This window comes from Rhinolophus sinicus, chromosome 2, assembly GCF_057876585.1.
Source record: "Rhinolophus sinicus isolate RSI-liver-muscle chromosome 2, RSI-T2T, whole genome shotgun sequence".
NCBI lineage: Eukaryota > Metazoa > Chordata > Mammalia > Chiroptera > Rhinolophidae > Rhinolophus > Rhinolophus sinicus.
In genome coordinates, this window is record NC_142502.1 from 133,414,305 (window position 1) to 133,429,721 (window position 15,417).

Below are 15,417 nucleotides of genomic sequence, written 5' to 3' on the forward strand. Positions count from 1 at the left end.
CGAGAGCCTAACAGCAATGCCACAAAGCCTCTCATGACACAACATCAGGAGGAGGGCACAACAGAGAGTGTTTTTCTCTGTACCCAACACAACCCCACAAACAGAGCATACATACTTGTACTCCCCAATACACACCAGTGGGGATGCACGTGTAGTCATTTCCCCAGGGGCCTGAATGAATGTGAACAAAGGCAAGATCTCAATTTTCTCCCATACCCACTTCTTCCTCAGAGTATTACTCTGAGGCTGAAACACAAAAGCACACATGTATGGAGTAAAATGTTTATTATTATTCTTTGATTTCTCAGGCAATGAAACACAAAAAGCCTGAAATGAGACTGAGGATGAGGGAAAATCAGAAATAAGAGATCAGATTCGAGGGTGTGGGGAGAATATTCCCTTGCTGGGTGGGTCTTCTCAATTGGTCCCATGTTGACCATCAGCTGCATCCCAAATTCTGGTCTCTCACTCTCACCCCATCTAGGCCTCGAACTTGCAGATATAGGGTAACTTCTCATGACATTGATAATCTTTCCATTTCAGATATCCTGCAGAGAGAAAAGAGCTAAAGTGAATGGGGCTGATGGAGCTTGTGACCCAAAGGAGTGGCATCCCTGACTCTGGGTTTGGATTCATAGCCCCTCCCTCTTCTGCACCTGGGCCCACACTCTAGGGGAAGGAGACTCACATAAAGAAGAGATGGGAGGGGATGGAAGGAGATTAACCTACATTGCATTTCCTACCTCAGGAGGATTCCCTGAGGTCAGGCCCAGAAATGGGGGTTGGGGATGGAAAGGTTGGCCATAGTTTACTTCCCTCTTTCTTACCTGAGCTTGGTGACAGGCTCCCGCAGTCGCCAGGGTTTGAGATGGTGGAAGGATGTTCCTCCCAGGCTTCGTAATCCAGCATATCATTATTATTCCACTCCCATCCACCGGAATTCGGCTGACAGCCCATAGAGAATGGAGCCAGGTGAGGAAAAATGGCCAATAGATTCTCCCTGAACAATCCCCTCAGCTGGATATCTGATCCCTTTCTCAGCATCATGACATTTGTTCTGCTCTTCCAGTTGTTGCCACAGAACTCTCCTCTGGGAAACTGTCCCTACCTCCTTGTTCCTCTTGGCAAATCCCAAAGCCAATAATCACTAAGAACAACCACTCAGTGTAATGTTACTGGCTGAACGAAAATTGGTGGTGCATTTGTAATCGATTATTCTTTGCGCCTTAAAGGCAATGTCAGTTCTGCTTCTTATCTTCATTTTGAATTCCTCAGCACAGGATGTGTAGACTCAATGAAGCCCAGAGCACAGATTACAAGGCACTATGAGTGAATTGTGTAAAAAAGCTTGACAAGAGGCAGATTAACTTCAACTGGAGATAAGCATCCTCCACAAAACTCATCTCTTCAGCTCACCCCAAGGTCCTCCCTTTTCCCCACACATCCCTTCAATTCTCTGAGCTCCAAAACACTCTAGGTATTTCCTGGGAAGGCACAGGGGACAGGAAGTGGGTCTGAGTATCCATAGCAGCGTCAGAGACATCAGAGAGATGTAATTGTACCTGTCTGGCATCATGGATCCCAATCCAGACGTTTGACTGGATGTTCAAATTGGTCTTGACAAGAGTGGCCAGGAAGGATGCCTCACCCGCACTGAGTACAGACACAAGGTTTCCTTTGGGTCGCTTCTGGCAGCTCATCTGTGTGGGGAAGGAAGAGATTGAGGAGGAGCTTGAGTTGTCATTGGGGAGGACACGGTTTAGGTAGGTGAGAAGAGGTGTTTGTGCAAAAGATGAGGGTGCCCATTGTTACCCTCAAAAAGTCTGCAGAATGGAGACCATGTTCTCTACCTCTGGTCTCAACTGTACTTCCCCCCCTCACTCCCAACTGCAAGTGCAACTACTCACAACAGCCTCTGGCCAGGATTTTGGCGTCCTAAACAAAGCATAGCAGTGGAAGCGATAACCATAGGAGCCTGTGGGACAATTTCTCCTCGGAGACTCAAGATTCTTCTCAGAGTCTTCACCTGGGTTGGAAGAAAACAAAGGAGAAGTATGGAGTGAAATAAAGAGGAGGTGTCATGTAGGCCATCATACAGGAGATCCAGCTCGCTGCGCCATGTGTCCTGTGACGCGGCCTTCGGGGTCTGTGCTCCCACTCCACATATAAGAATGCAGGATATGGCTAGGCAAAAAAGGAACACCCACGGAGCCATAGATGGGGTAGTCATATCACTATATTCTTGCTGGCGGCATCCGCGTCTCTGCAATCCGCTCTTGCTATCTCAGCCACCATCTTCTTGCTAGCCACCATTTTCTGCTAGCGTAGCCACAGCACATATATTAGTTGCCAATGGCTCACTGGTTACAGATGATGGCCAACTGGCCAGAGCTGATGGCCATTCAATCACAGTTGATGGCCATTTCCTACCTGAGCCAGCACCCTTCAACGTGAGGTCGAGAGCCTGGAAACTGCAATCCTGTCTCTGTCCCCACAGTGGGGTTTGGGGTTGGGAAGTAAACTTAGGGAAATATATATGAGGCCAAGACTTATGAAAATGACACCAAACTCTTCACTACATCTTACCATTGCCAGCACTTTCAGGATTACTTGATCTTGAACCAGCCCCATTTAATGAAGGACCATCTCTTTTCTTTCTACCCTTGCCCTTTATTCAAAAGTCCGACACTTCCCCCACTCTGAGCTGACTGCTCCCACACTGGATTCTCCACATTCTCCTTCCCGTTATCACATTACTGACCCTTCATGCTTCCTCTCTTCACCTGCTAATGTAAATTAGAGCCCACACACAAAACAGAAATTATCTCATTTCGTTGTTAATGGACAATATAGTGCCTCCCACCATTAGTAACCCCAAAGGAAGCAGTGATGATGGAGGAATTGCAGGCAGTTTCCTTGTGTGAGGATATACCCACCATTGCCACATGCATCACACAGGAGGCTTCCTCCTCCTCTAGGCCTTGAGCATTCAGAGGGAACCTAGTGTTAGAGGCAGTGAAATCTCACCTTGCACCTGAGATAGAAGCATCAGGCAGGAGAGCAGCATCCAGGACATGCTGCGGAGGGCCATGGATGACAGCATCGTGTCCTTGACTTGAAGAAGCAATCAGAGATCATTAAAGAAGTGTGGTCAGAGAGAGTGCATGCAGAGAATCCTCTGTTTTCCCTCTTGCTTTTCCTTTGTCCCCTAGGAATGAATTGATCTTGGTGACATCCATCCCATTGTCTAGCTCTGCAAATACCTGGAGAATCTGTACACTCTACTCACCCAGAGACTTCCCAGAACCTCCTTAGCTTAGTCTCAGAGCTCCTATGATCTTAAGACTAGAATCGTCCTATAACATTCTCCCAAATATGTAGTATCTCATCTTCCCTCAGGTCCTATTTACCTGTTCTGCAGGTATCTGCGATGGCTGATCAAATCAGAAAAGACCGGGCTTTTATAAGAAGATCAGAGGCGAGGGCACTGTAATGAATAACAGAAACGTGGCATCAGAATTGGGATCATGAGGAAGGGCTTGGCATTAGTTCAAGGACCTCTCACCATGGGGAGTAGACCCTTCCTGGCAATGGCTGGGAATTACCTCAGGTGTTACTTCTTTCCAGTTAGCAGGCCAGCACTTTCCTGAGAAACAAGTGAAGTTCGGACTTTCTCCTCCCATTCCGGGAATCCTTGTATTGGAAACTTCCGGGGATGAAGTTAGCCCGGTGGCACAAATTCTGACGTTACGTAGTTTGTAAAATATTGTGGCATTGGATAGATAAAATGTCAAAACTGTATTTTTGAGCTATCGGCTAAGAACTCACTCCTGTAGGCATATGTATAAATGTTTTAATTTTTCAGTACATGTATTGGTTTCTTTAAACATCTTAATATTAAATAAAAACAAATTAGAAAGTAAAAGTTGGGTGGGCATAAGAATTGGAATTATTGGTGAGAAGCAAGTATTTGTTGAGGAAAATGTAATAGCTGAAACCAAGGGAAGGAGCAATGGTTCAGGGTTGCGGTTGCAGCATTTTTAAAATCAATAGTCAAGTCAGGATTGTAAGGACAACAGATGAACAAACTTACCTTCCCCAGCCACCTCACTATGGGAAGACTGAGAAATAGTTCCTCATTCAGTTCAATTTTGAACTGGCAATTTGATACTTCAAAGTGGCATTCTCAGATTGTGATCTGTATTCGATGGTGGTCTTGAAGACACATTCAGGGAACCATATTGTTGCAATTTTCATAATTATAGCAAAGTGTTATTTGTCTTTTTATGCTGTGTTGACATTTGCACTGATGGGGCAAGAGCAAAGGTTGCCAAATTTTTGGGTCATCAACATTAATCAACGCAATCACATCACCTTTCGTTCTTCATATTAATACACTTTCGAGAAACAAAAAAATATAATCTCACTTCAAAGTGTCCTTGATGAGCTTGATAAAACAATCAAGATAATTAATTGTAGTAAATCTCAAACCTTTTAATATTCTGTATGACTAAATTGGAAGTCTGCATAATAAAATATAACGGTTATCCTGAGAAAAAACATTTGTAATGGTTTTCATCTGCAGTTTTCATAGAACGCAATTTCTACTTGAAAAATTGACTGAAATGTAAGCTTGTTATTTGCATATGGGAATTTTGTTGGCGGTTTTTAGAAAATGATCAAAGCGAGTTAGTAAATAATATTTTTCAAAACCCTGTTTTAATATCTAGAAACACACACACAAACACACACACACACAGGCGTGCAAGGATTGACAATTAAGTTCACAAACATGGTGCAAAGATGTTGCGAACCTTTTTTGATATGGGAGGGATTATTCACCATGAATTTGTACCAACTGGACACACAGTTAACCAAGTTTACTATTTGGAAGTGCTGAAAAGGCTGAGTGAAAAAGTTAGACGACCAGAACTTTTTGCCAACAATTCATGGCTCTTGCATCACGACAGTGCACCAATCACACAGCACAGTCTATGAGGGAGTTTTTAGCCAGTAAACAAATAACTGTATTGGAACACCCTCCCTACTCACCTGACCTGGCCCCCAATGACTTCTTTCTTTACCCGAAGATAAAGAAAATATTGAACGGAAGACATTTTGATGACATTCAGGACATCAAGGGTAATATGACGAGGGCTCTCAGGACATTCCAGAAAAAGAGCTCCAAAATTGCTTTGACAGGTGGACTAGGCATAGGCTCAGTGCATAGCTTCCCAAGGGAAGTACTTGGAAGGTGACCATAGTGATATTCAGCAATGCGTTATGGAGCACTTTTTCTAGGATGAGTTCACGAACTTAATTCTCAGAACTCGTTGTTCTCAAACCCAGTGAAAACTGGATAAATACAATGAGGGTCATGAGCAAATAGCCAACTGGACAACTGCTGGAAGTCTGGAGGACAGTACTAAGTCAGAAGCAGATATGGTCCCTGGGCTAACAGGTCAGTAGCCAAGGAAAGGAATCTACATCAGAAAACTAGCCAAGATCAGAATGAGAGCCTGAGACAGTTAAGTCTCGTTTACTGCAGTAGAATTCTGTGGGGATCCATTCCTGCCCACCTTCCCTAAGAACTGGGTTTCATCCGCAGGTCCTACTTAAGAGGTTAGCATAGCACCCATAATAATACTATGTGCATCAAACTTCTTGCCCGAGTTGATTGAACTACGGTGAACACCCAGTCCTAACGAGAATAATCATATATTCTCCTAAAAAGGAATTTGTTCAGTGAGAATATAACCTTTTGGGTCACTGGAGTGAAAAGTTTGGTAGAACTCTAATACTCTAATGAGTTAGCCGTGTTTGAACACCTCGCCTGTACCCTGAGGGCAAGGAAACTGATTGGTTGAAAGAGCATGAACAAAATCCAATGAGATAAAGAGGAAAAGGAGGAGAGAGTAACCTCACTTTCTGACTTTGTTCTTCCTTTTCCTGGGACTTCATGACACTCAGCTCTGTGCCCTGATCTTGGGTGCATTGAGGTAAATCCACGTCCTTCCAGAAACACCCTATTTTGCTTCATTGGGTTAGAATGCATATCAGGATCTAGCTAAGCCAACATAAATGAAGCCTGTGTCCTATCTCAGGCAAGATGCCTTTGAGCTGTCAGCAACCCAACAGGAGTATGGACTCTGAAGGAGGAAATTATTGGGGAGTCAGATATTGATCTAACTCAAAGTTATAGCTACATTATTCCCCAAATAGAGGGGGAGTAGTTTCAATTAGAGAAAAATAAGAAATGACAAATATTAGGAGAGAGGGAAATATTTTATCCACTGTATCAAGAGAAGGAGAGCTCTGGACTGCCTCAAAGGCATTAAATTATAACCTCATTATGAATCCATTTGCATTGCAGTTACTATGACTCCCAGCATGAATCTGACAACATGACAGTTTTGCAGGAGCCAAACAAGGAAGAAAAAGAGGAAAACTGGGGGTCCCAGCTACTGGCAGGAATCTGATGAGCCATGTCAGTGGGATGTTATGAAAGTCTGCCCCTGGGAGGCATAAATACCCCTGGTCAGACCTTCCTCAGTGAGACTTGCTCTCAGAGTTCACCCACACTTCCCTCTCAGGTGTGTACTTTCATCTCAATAAACTTCCTGTGCTTTCTTGCATCTGTCTTGCTCTTGAAGTCTTTCTCTTGCGAAGACAAGAACCCGGGCACCACTGTTCCAGGTTGAGTCCTCTCTTGGACATCCTCCTGAGCCTCTCGCCACGATTAGACTGGGTTTGTGTATTTTGCAGAGGAAGACCAGAAAGATACACTGTCGTTCGTATCATAGTATAGCAAAGGTAGGTACCATCAAGGAGACTTAGCACTGTTGCTGTTGATTTTGCTCACCTGGTTGATGTAGTGTTGGTCAGGTTTCTCCACAGTAAAGTTATTCTTTTTTGAGTCCCTTTGGGTGCTTTACTCCTTGGAAGGAACTCACTGTCTACAGCCCGCCCTTAAAATGTGGGAAGTTATGCTCCCCCTCTGTGAATGTGGAACAACTCCATAAAGTATTTGTAATTCTTTCTGCATGAAGTATTGGTCATTTCTGGTTAATTAACATGTGAATATTAATATATAATATATGCATAGTTAATTTTATCAATGTTGGCTCATGGGTATTTGCATTGTACTTTGACTTCTAATCCAATAATACCTGATTTGTTTTATTGCTGAAATACTTCCAACTTTGGTCTTTGGGAGCTCTGTGAGCAAGATCCCATCCCCATCAATAGGTTTTTGTTTTTATAAACACGTCCTTAATTTATAGCATAACAAGATGCTCCAGGATCATTTTATATACTACCACCCCTGTCTTAGGGTTAACCATTTCTTCAATTAGCTCTGTTCCTTTTATTAGAGAATGCCATTAAAATTAAGATATGGCACATAGTTTCCCAGAGTTCCTGAATATTATGTTCTTCACCCCCCAGATTTATTGAGGTATAATTGAGGTAAAACACCAAAACTGTACATAATTAATGTGCACAATTTAGTATTTTGGACATATGTATAGACTCATGGTACTATCACCACAACCAAGGTAATAAATATATCCGTCACCTCTGAAAGTTTCCTTGTGTCCTGTTTTTCGTTTATGGGTTTTTCTTTTTGTGGTAACAACACTTCACAAGAGATATATCCTCCTGAGAAACTTTGAGTGCACAATGCCTTCTGTTATGTACAGGCACTATGTTGTGCCTTAGATTCTGGAAGCATTTCCGGTTTCTCTTGATATGGTCATGGGATATATGTCCTTTATTCTTTTAATTTGGTGTAACACATTGATTGATTTGCATAGGTTGACTCACCCTTGCATCCCAGAAATACATCCCACTTGGTCATGTTGTATAAAGCTTTTAATGTTCTGTTGAAATTGATCTGCTAACATTTGTTGAAGGGTTCTGCATCTATATTTGTCAGGGACATGACATGAAGTTATTTTTTCCTTGTGGTGTCTTTAACCGGACAGATTTCAAAGTGGTTATTTTTCTGTCCACTGCAAGAATCTGTTGAGGTTTTCGGAAGTAACAGCCATGGATGCATGGAGACCTCCCTAAAATCTCAGCCTCCAGGAATTTCACACTCTTTAAAGCCAATACACACTTAGCATTCGGCAGCATGTGAAAATTACCATTAATGTCCCTAAGAGATTATGACTCTAGCAGCTCCTGCTCCATGTTAGCAGAAATGAGATGGACGCTATGCATTCTGGAGTCTCTGCAGGTTTCAGGATTATATTAGTCCAGGAAAAGTTGTGGGTTTTGAAATGTTTTTTTTTTCTTTATTGTTTTAAGGAAGAGTGACAACTCCAAATGCTCCACATTTCAGCATTGTGACCAGAGTCCAAGTAATTAATGTCTTACTGTACTTTAATAAAAAACAGTATGGTACAAGCTAGATTACAAATTAAGAAAATAATTGATTCTTCATGCAAATACTTTCAGAAGTTCTGTTGTAATAACACGAGAGCCTAACAGCAATCCCACAAAGCCTCTCATGACACAACATCAGGAGGAAGGCACAACAGAGAGTGTTTTTCTCTGTACCCAACACAACCCCACAAACAGAGCATACATACTCGTACTCCCCAATACACTAGTGGGGATGCACGTGCAGTCATTTCCCCAGGGGCCTGAATGAAAGTGAACAAAGGCAAGATCTCAATTTTCTCCCATACCCACTTCTTCCTCAGAGTATTGCTATGAGGCTAAAACACGAAAGCACACATGTATGGAGTAAAATATTTATCATTATTCTTTGATTTCTCAGGCAATGAAACACAAAAAGCCTGAAATGAGACTGAGGATGAGGGAAAATCAGAAATAAGAGATCAGGATCGAGGGTGTGGGGAGAATATTCCCTTGCTGGGTGGGTCTTCTCCCATGTTGACCATGAACTGCATCCCAAATTCTGGTCTCTCACTCTCACGCCATCTAGGCCTCCAACTTGCAGATATAGGGTAACTTCTCATGACATTGATAATCTTTCCATTTCAGATATCCTGCAGAGAGAGAAGAGCTAAAGTGAATGGTGCTGATGGAGCTTGTGACCCAAAGGAATGGCATCCCTGACTCTGGGTTTGGATTCATAGCCCCTCCCTCTTCTGCACCAGGGCCCACACTCTAGGGGATGGACACTCACATAAAGAAGAGATGGGAGGGGATGGAAGGAGATTAACCTACATTGCATTTCCTACTTCAGGAGGATTCCCTGAGGTCAGGCCCAGAAATGTGGGATGGGGATGGAAAGGTCGGCCATAGTTTACTTCCCTCTTTCTTACCTGAGCTTGGTGACAGGCTCCCACAGTAGCCAGGGTTTGAGATGGTGGAAGGATGTTTCTCCCAGGCTTCGTAATCCAGCACATCATTACTGATCCACGCCCATCCACCGGCATTTGGCCGATAGCCCTATAGAGAATGGAGCCAGGTGAGGAAAAATGGCCATTAGATTCTCCTTGAATAACCCTCTCAGCTGGATATCTGATCCCTTTCTCAGCATCATGACATTTGTTCTGCTCTTCCAGTTGTTGCCACAGAACTCTCCTCTGGGAAACTGTCCCTACCTCCTTGTTCCTCTTGGCAAATCCCAAAGCCAATAATCACTAAGAACAACCACTCAGTGTAATGTTACTGGCTGAACGAAAATTGGTGGTGCATTTGTAATCGATTATTCTTTGCGCCTTAAAGGCAATGTCGGTTCTGCTTCTTATCTTCATTTTGAATTCCTCAGCACAGGATGTGTAGACTCAATGAAGCTCAGAACACAGATTACAAGGCACTATGAATGAATTGTGTAAAAAAGCTTGACAAGAGGCAGATTAACTTCAACTGGAGATAAGCATCCTCCACAAAACTCATCTCTTCAGCTCACCCCTAGGCCCTCCCTTTTCCCCACACATCCCTTCAATTCTCTGAGCTCCAAAACACTCTAGGTATTTCCTGGGAAGGCACAGGGGACAGGAAGTGGGTTTGAGTATCCATAGCAGCGTCAGAGACATCAGAGAGATGAAATTGTACCTCTGTGGGGTCATGGATCCCAATCCAGACGTTTGATTGGATGTTCAAATTGTTCTTGACAAGAGTGGCCAGGAAGGATGCCTCACCCGCACTGAGTACAGACACAAGGTTTCCTGTGGGTCGCTTCTGGCAGGCAATCTGTGTGGGGAATGAAGAGACTGAGGAGGACTTGAGATGTCACTGGAGAGGACACGGTTTAGGTAGGTGGGAAGAGGTGTTTGTGCAAAAGATGCAGATGCCCATTGTTACTGTCATGTGGGGAGTCATGTGGGGTCTCTGCTCCCGCTCCCCACATAAGAAAGAAGGATATGGTGAGGCCAAAAAGAACACCCACGGAGCCATAGATAGGGGAGTCATACCACTATATTCTCCCTGGTGGCTGGGTTGGAGACACAGAATGCAGGAGCCACACTATCCACAACTACTTTTCTCTGTCAACCAACCCCACTTGCTAGCTGCAATCCACCGTGCTAACTGCAATGTGCTCTTGCTAGCTGAGCCACCATCTTCTTGCTGGCTCCCATTTTCTGCTAGCGTACCCACAGCAGTTATATTAGTGGCCAATGGCTCACTGGTTACAGCTGATGGCCAACTAGCCACAGCTGATGGCCATCCAATCACATTAATGGCCATTTACTACCTGAACCAGCACCTGTCTATGTGAGGCCGAGAGCCTGGAAATTACTTTCTGGGGCTCTGTCCCCACACTCCACCCCTACAGGCTCTTGCCTCACAATCTACATGACAAGCATCTTCCGCAAGGGGCCCTGTGCGAGGAGCCTGGAGGTAAATGCAATATCCTGGACACAGCCAGGCTCTCTGGGCACAGCCAGGGTTTCTCAGGGCACCACCAGTCCTTCTGGGCACAGCCAGACTTCCTGGGCTTCTTAGGATACCACTAGTCTTCCCAGACACAGCCAGGGTTTCTCAGGGCACCACCAGTAATTCTGGGCACAGCCAGACTTACTGGGCTTCTTAGGGTACCACCAATCTTCCCGGACACAGCCAGGGTTTCTCAGGGCACGACCAGTACTTCTGGGCACAGTCAGACTTCCCAGACTCAGCCAGGGCTCTCAGGGCACTGCCACTCTCTCTGGGCTCAGCCAGACTTCCTGGGCTCAGCCAGGGCTCTCAGGGCACTGCCACACTCTCTGGGCCTCTCAGGGTACTGCCACTCTCTCTCTGGACACAGCCAGACTTCCCGGACTCAGCCAGGGCTCTCAGGGCACTGCCACTCTCTCTGGGCTCAGCCAGACTTCCTGGGCTCAGCCAGGGCTCTCAGGGCACTGCCACACTCTCTGGGCCTCTCAGGGTACTGCCACTCTCTCTCTGGACACAGCCAGACTTCCCGGACTCAGCCAGGGCTCTCAGGGCACTGCCACTCTCTCTGCGTCTCTCAGGGTACTGTGCTGGAACAACAGCGGCTCACAGTCAAGGTTCTTAATATTGTCGATGGCGGCTGGTTAAGACACAAAAGCAAACATCCAACAGTTCCACTACATGGTGGTATGTTCCCAAGCAAACAGTCAAGCTGTCCATTAAATTAGGGATGGAAGGCAATTCCCCATAGTCCATAGTCATTCGCCAGGGCTGTCCTGGGGGTGAGGGATGACCTGGACCTCACTCTCATGTCCCATGGAGGACTCAGCAAGCGTTTCCTCCTGTTACTACAAGTCCCACATCCGGGCTGCCTCAACAAGCACTTCCCAGCCCACAGGGCGGCAATGTCCTTCGCTTTCTCCATCTTATGATGGTTGGGGAACCATCCACATCTTCCCACCCCTCCACGGGGGTCCAGCTCTCCGGCAGCTACTCCTCCTGGTCTTCCTGAGACTGAGTGTTCATGGGCATAAAACTGCTCCACTGCCCTTCGGAGAGCTTTGGCCGGCACCATACCCTGCTCGCTGTGCCATTTGTCATGCAGGGTGTCATGCAGGTACTCTGCTCCCGCTCCCTGCACAAGAACACAAGTGCCATGCGGGGCGGCCTGCGGGATCTCTGCTCCTGCTCCCCACATAAGAATGCAGGATATGGTGAGGCCAAAAAGGAACACCCATGGAGCCATAGATGGGGAGTCATATCACTATAGTCTCACTGGCAACATCCGCGTCTCTGCAATCCGCTCTTGCTAGCTCAGCAACCATCTTCTTGCTAGCTTCCATTTTCTGCTAGCGTAGCGACGCGGTTATATTAGTGGCCAATGGCTCACTGGTTACAGCTGACTGACAATTAGCCACAGCTGATGGCCATTCCATCACAGTTGATGGCCACTTACTACCTGAGCCAGCACTTGTCTATGTGAGGCTGAGACCCTGGAAACTACTTTCTGGGGCTCTGTCCCCACAGTTACCCTCAAAAAGTCTACAGAGTGGAGACCACGTTATCTCCCGCTGGTCTCAATTGTAATTTCCCCTCTCATTCCCAACTGCAAGTGCAACTACTCACATAAGCGTCTGGCCAGGATTTTGGTGTCATAAACAAAGCATAGCAGTGGAAGTGATAAGCATAGGAGCCTGCGGGACAACTGTTCCTCGGAGACTCAATTTTCCTCTCAGAGTCTTCACCTGGGTTGGAAGGAAACAAAGGAGAAGGATGGAGTGAAATAAGAGTGGGGTTTGGGGTTGGGAAGTAAACTTAGGGAAATATATATGAGGCCAAGACTTATGAAAATGACACCAAACTCTTCACTACATCTTACCATTGCCAGCACTTTCAGGATTACTTGATCTTGAACCAGCCCCATTTAATGAAGGACCATCTCTTTTCTTTCTACCCTTGCCCTTTATTCAAAAGTCCGACACTTCCCCCACTCTGAGCTGACTGCTCCCACACTGGATTCTCCACATTCTCCTTCCCGTTATCACATTACTGACCCTTCATGCTTCCTCTCTTCACCCTGCTAATGTAAATTAGAGCCCACACACAAAACAGAAATTATCTCATTTCGTTGTTAATGGACAATATAGTGCCTCCCACCATTAGTAACCCCAAAGGAAGCAGTGATGATGGAGGAATTGCAGGCAGTTTCCTTGTGTGAGGATATACCCACCATTGCCACATGCATCACACAGGAGGCTTCCTCCTCCTCTAGGCCTTGAGCATTCAGAGGGAACCTAGTGTTAGAGGCAGTGAAATCTCACCTTGCACCTGAGATAGAAGCATCAGGCAGGAGAGCAGCATCCAGGACATGCTGTGGAGGGCCATGGATGACAGCATCGTGTCCTTGACTTGAAGAAGCAATCAGAGATCATTAAAGAAGTGTGGTCAGAGAGAGTGCATGCAGAGAATCCTCTGTTCCCCTCTTTCTTTTCCTTTGTCCCCTAAGAATGAATTGATCTTGGTGACATCCATCCCATTGTCTAGCTCTGCAAATACCTGGAGAATCTGTACACTCTACTCACCCAGAGACTTCCCAGAACCTCTTTAGCTTAGTCTCAGAGCTCCTATGATCTTAAGACTAGAATCGTCCTATAACATTCTCCCAAATATGTAGTATCTCATCTTCCCTCAGGACCTATTTACCTGTTCTGCAGGTATCTGCGATGGCTGATCAAATCAGAAAAGACCGGGCTTTTATAAGAAGATCAGAGGGAAGGGCACTGTAATGCATAATACAAATGTATCATCAAGACTGGTATCATGAGAAAGGGCTTGGCATTAGTTCAAGGACCTCTCACCATGGGGAGTAGACCCTTCCTGGCAATGGCTGGGAATTACCTCAGGTGTTACTTCTTTCCAGTTAGCAGGCCAGCACTTTCCTGAGAAACAAGTGAAGTTCAGACTTTCTCCTCCCACGCCGGGAATCCTTGTATTGGAAACTTCCGGGGATGAAGTTAGCCCGGTGGCACAAATTCTGACGTTACGTAGTTTATAAAATATTGTGGCATTGGATAGATAAAATGTCAAAACTGTATTTTTGAGCTATCGGCTAAGAACTCACTCCTGTAGGCATATGTATAAATGTTTTAATTTTTCAGTACATGTATTGGTTTCTTTAAACATCTTAATATTAAATAAAAACAAATTAGAAAGTAAAAGTTGGGTGGGCATAAGAATTGGAATTATTGGTGAGAAGCAAGTATTCGTTGAGGAAAATGTAATAGCTGAAACCAAGGGAAGGAGCAATGGTTCAGGGTTGCGGTTGCAGCATTTTTAAAATCAATAGTCAAGCCAGGATTGTAAGGACAACAGATGAACAAACTTACCTTCCCCAGCCACCTCACTATGGGAAGACTGAGAAATAGTTCCTCATTCAGTTCAATTTTGAACTGGCAATTTGATACTTCAAAGTGGCATTCTCAGATTGTGATCTGTATTCGATGGTGGTCTTGAAGACACATTCAGGGAACCATATTGTTGCAATTTTCATAATTATAGCAAAGTGTTATTTGTCTTTTTATGCTGTGTTGACATTTGCACTGATGGGGCAAGAGCAAAGGTCTCCAAAAGTTTTGGGTCATCAACATTAGTCAACACAATCACATCACCCTGCGTTCTTCATACTAATATACTTTCGAGAAACAAAAAAATATAATCTCACTTCAAAATGTCCTTGATGAGCTTGATGAAACAGTCAAGATAAGTAATTTTAGTAAATCTCAAACCTTTTAATATTCTGTATGACTAAATTGGAAGTCTGAATAATGAAATATAACGGTTATCCTGAGAAAAAACATTTGTAATGTTTTTCATCTGCAGTTTTCATGGAACGCAATTTCTACTTGAAAAATTGACTGAAATGTAAGCTTGTTATTTGCATATGGGAATTTTGTTGGCGGTTTTTAGAAAATGATCAAAGCGAGTTAGTAAATAATATTTTTCAAAACCCTGTTTTAATATCTAGAAACACACAGACACACACACACACACAGGCGTGCAAGGATTGACAATTAAGTTCACAAACATGGTGCAAAGATGTTGCGAACCTTTTTTGATATGGGAGGGATTATTCACCATGAATTTGTACCAACTGGACACACAGTTAACCAAGTTTACTATTTGGAAGTGCTAAAAAGGCTGAGTGAAAAAGTTAGACGACCAGAACTTTTTGCCAACAATTCATGACTCTTGCATCACGACACTGCACCAGCTCACAGACACTGTCTGTGAGGGAGTTTTCAGCCAGTAAACAAATAACTGTATTGAAAAACGCTCCCTACTCACCTGATCTGGCCCCCAATGACTTCTTTCTTTACCCGAAGATAAAGAAAATATTGAACAGAAGACATTTTGATGACATTCAGGACATCAAGGGTAATACGACGAGGGCTCTCAGGACATTCCAGAAAAAGAGTTCCAAAATAGCTTTGACAGGTGGACTAGGCACAGGCTCAGTGCATAGCTTCCCAAGGGAAGTACTTGGAAGGTGACCATAGTGATATTCAG

The 15,417-nt window shown here is 44.5% G+C and overlaps 2 protein-coding genes across 3 annotated transcripts; both read right to left on the reverse strand.

The window, feature by feature from the left end:
- Nucleotides 1-268: 268 nt before the first annotated feature.
- LOC109439923 (lithostathine-like) lies at nt 269-3,464 on the reverse strand. Of its 2 annotated transcripts, XM_074332246.2 has the most exons (6): nt 3,411-3,464; nt 3,028-3,114; nt 1,908-2,026; nt 1,563-1,700; nt 828-945; nt 269-548 (listed from the first exon to the last, which is right to left on the reverse strand). In XM_074332246.2, the coding sequence occupies exons 2-6, from the start codon at nt 3,101-3,103 to the stop codon at nt 481-483; spliced, it is 519 nt and encodes a 172-aa protein (XP_074188347.1). In that variant the 5' UTR covers nt 3,104-3,114; nt 3,411-3,464; the 3' UTR covers nt 269-480. The 2 variants fall into 2 exon arrangements, with proteins under 2 accessions (XP_074188347.1, XP_019574625.2); XM_019719066.2 differs by lacking the exon at nt 3,411-3,464 and having other exon boundaries at nt 3,028-3,137.
- A 5,283-nt stretch (nt 3,465-8,747) lies between these two features.
- Nucleotides 8,748-13,616, reverse strand: LOC148758917 (lithostathine-like). The gene is made up of 6 exons (XM_074332243.2): nt 13,555-13,616; nt 13,173-13,259; nt 12,478-12,596; nt 10,033-10,170; nt 9,297-9,423; nt 8,748-9,017 (listed from the first exon to the last, which is right to left on the reverse strand). Exons 2-6 carry the CDS (start codon nt 13,246-13,248, stop codon nt 8,950-8,952), a joined length of 528 nt encoding a protein of 175 aa, XP_074188344.2. The 5' UTR covers nt 13,249-13,259; nt 13,555-13,616; the 3' UTR covers nt 8,748-8,949.
- Nucleotides 13,617-15,417: the final 1,801 nt, after the last annotated feature.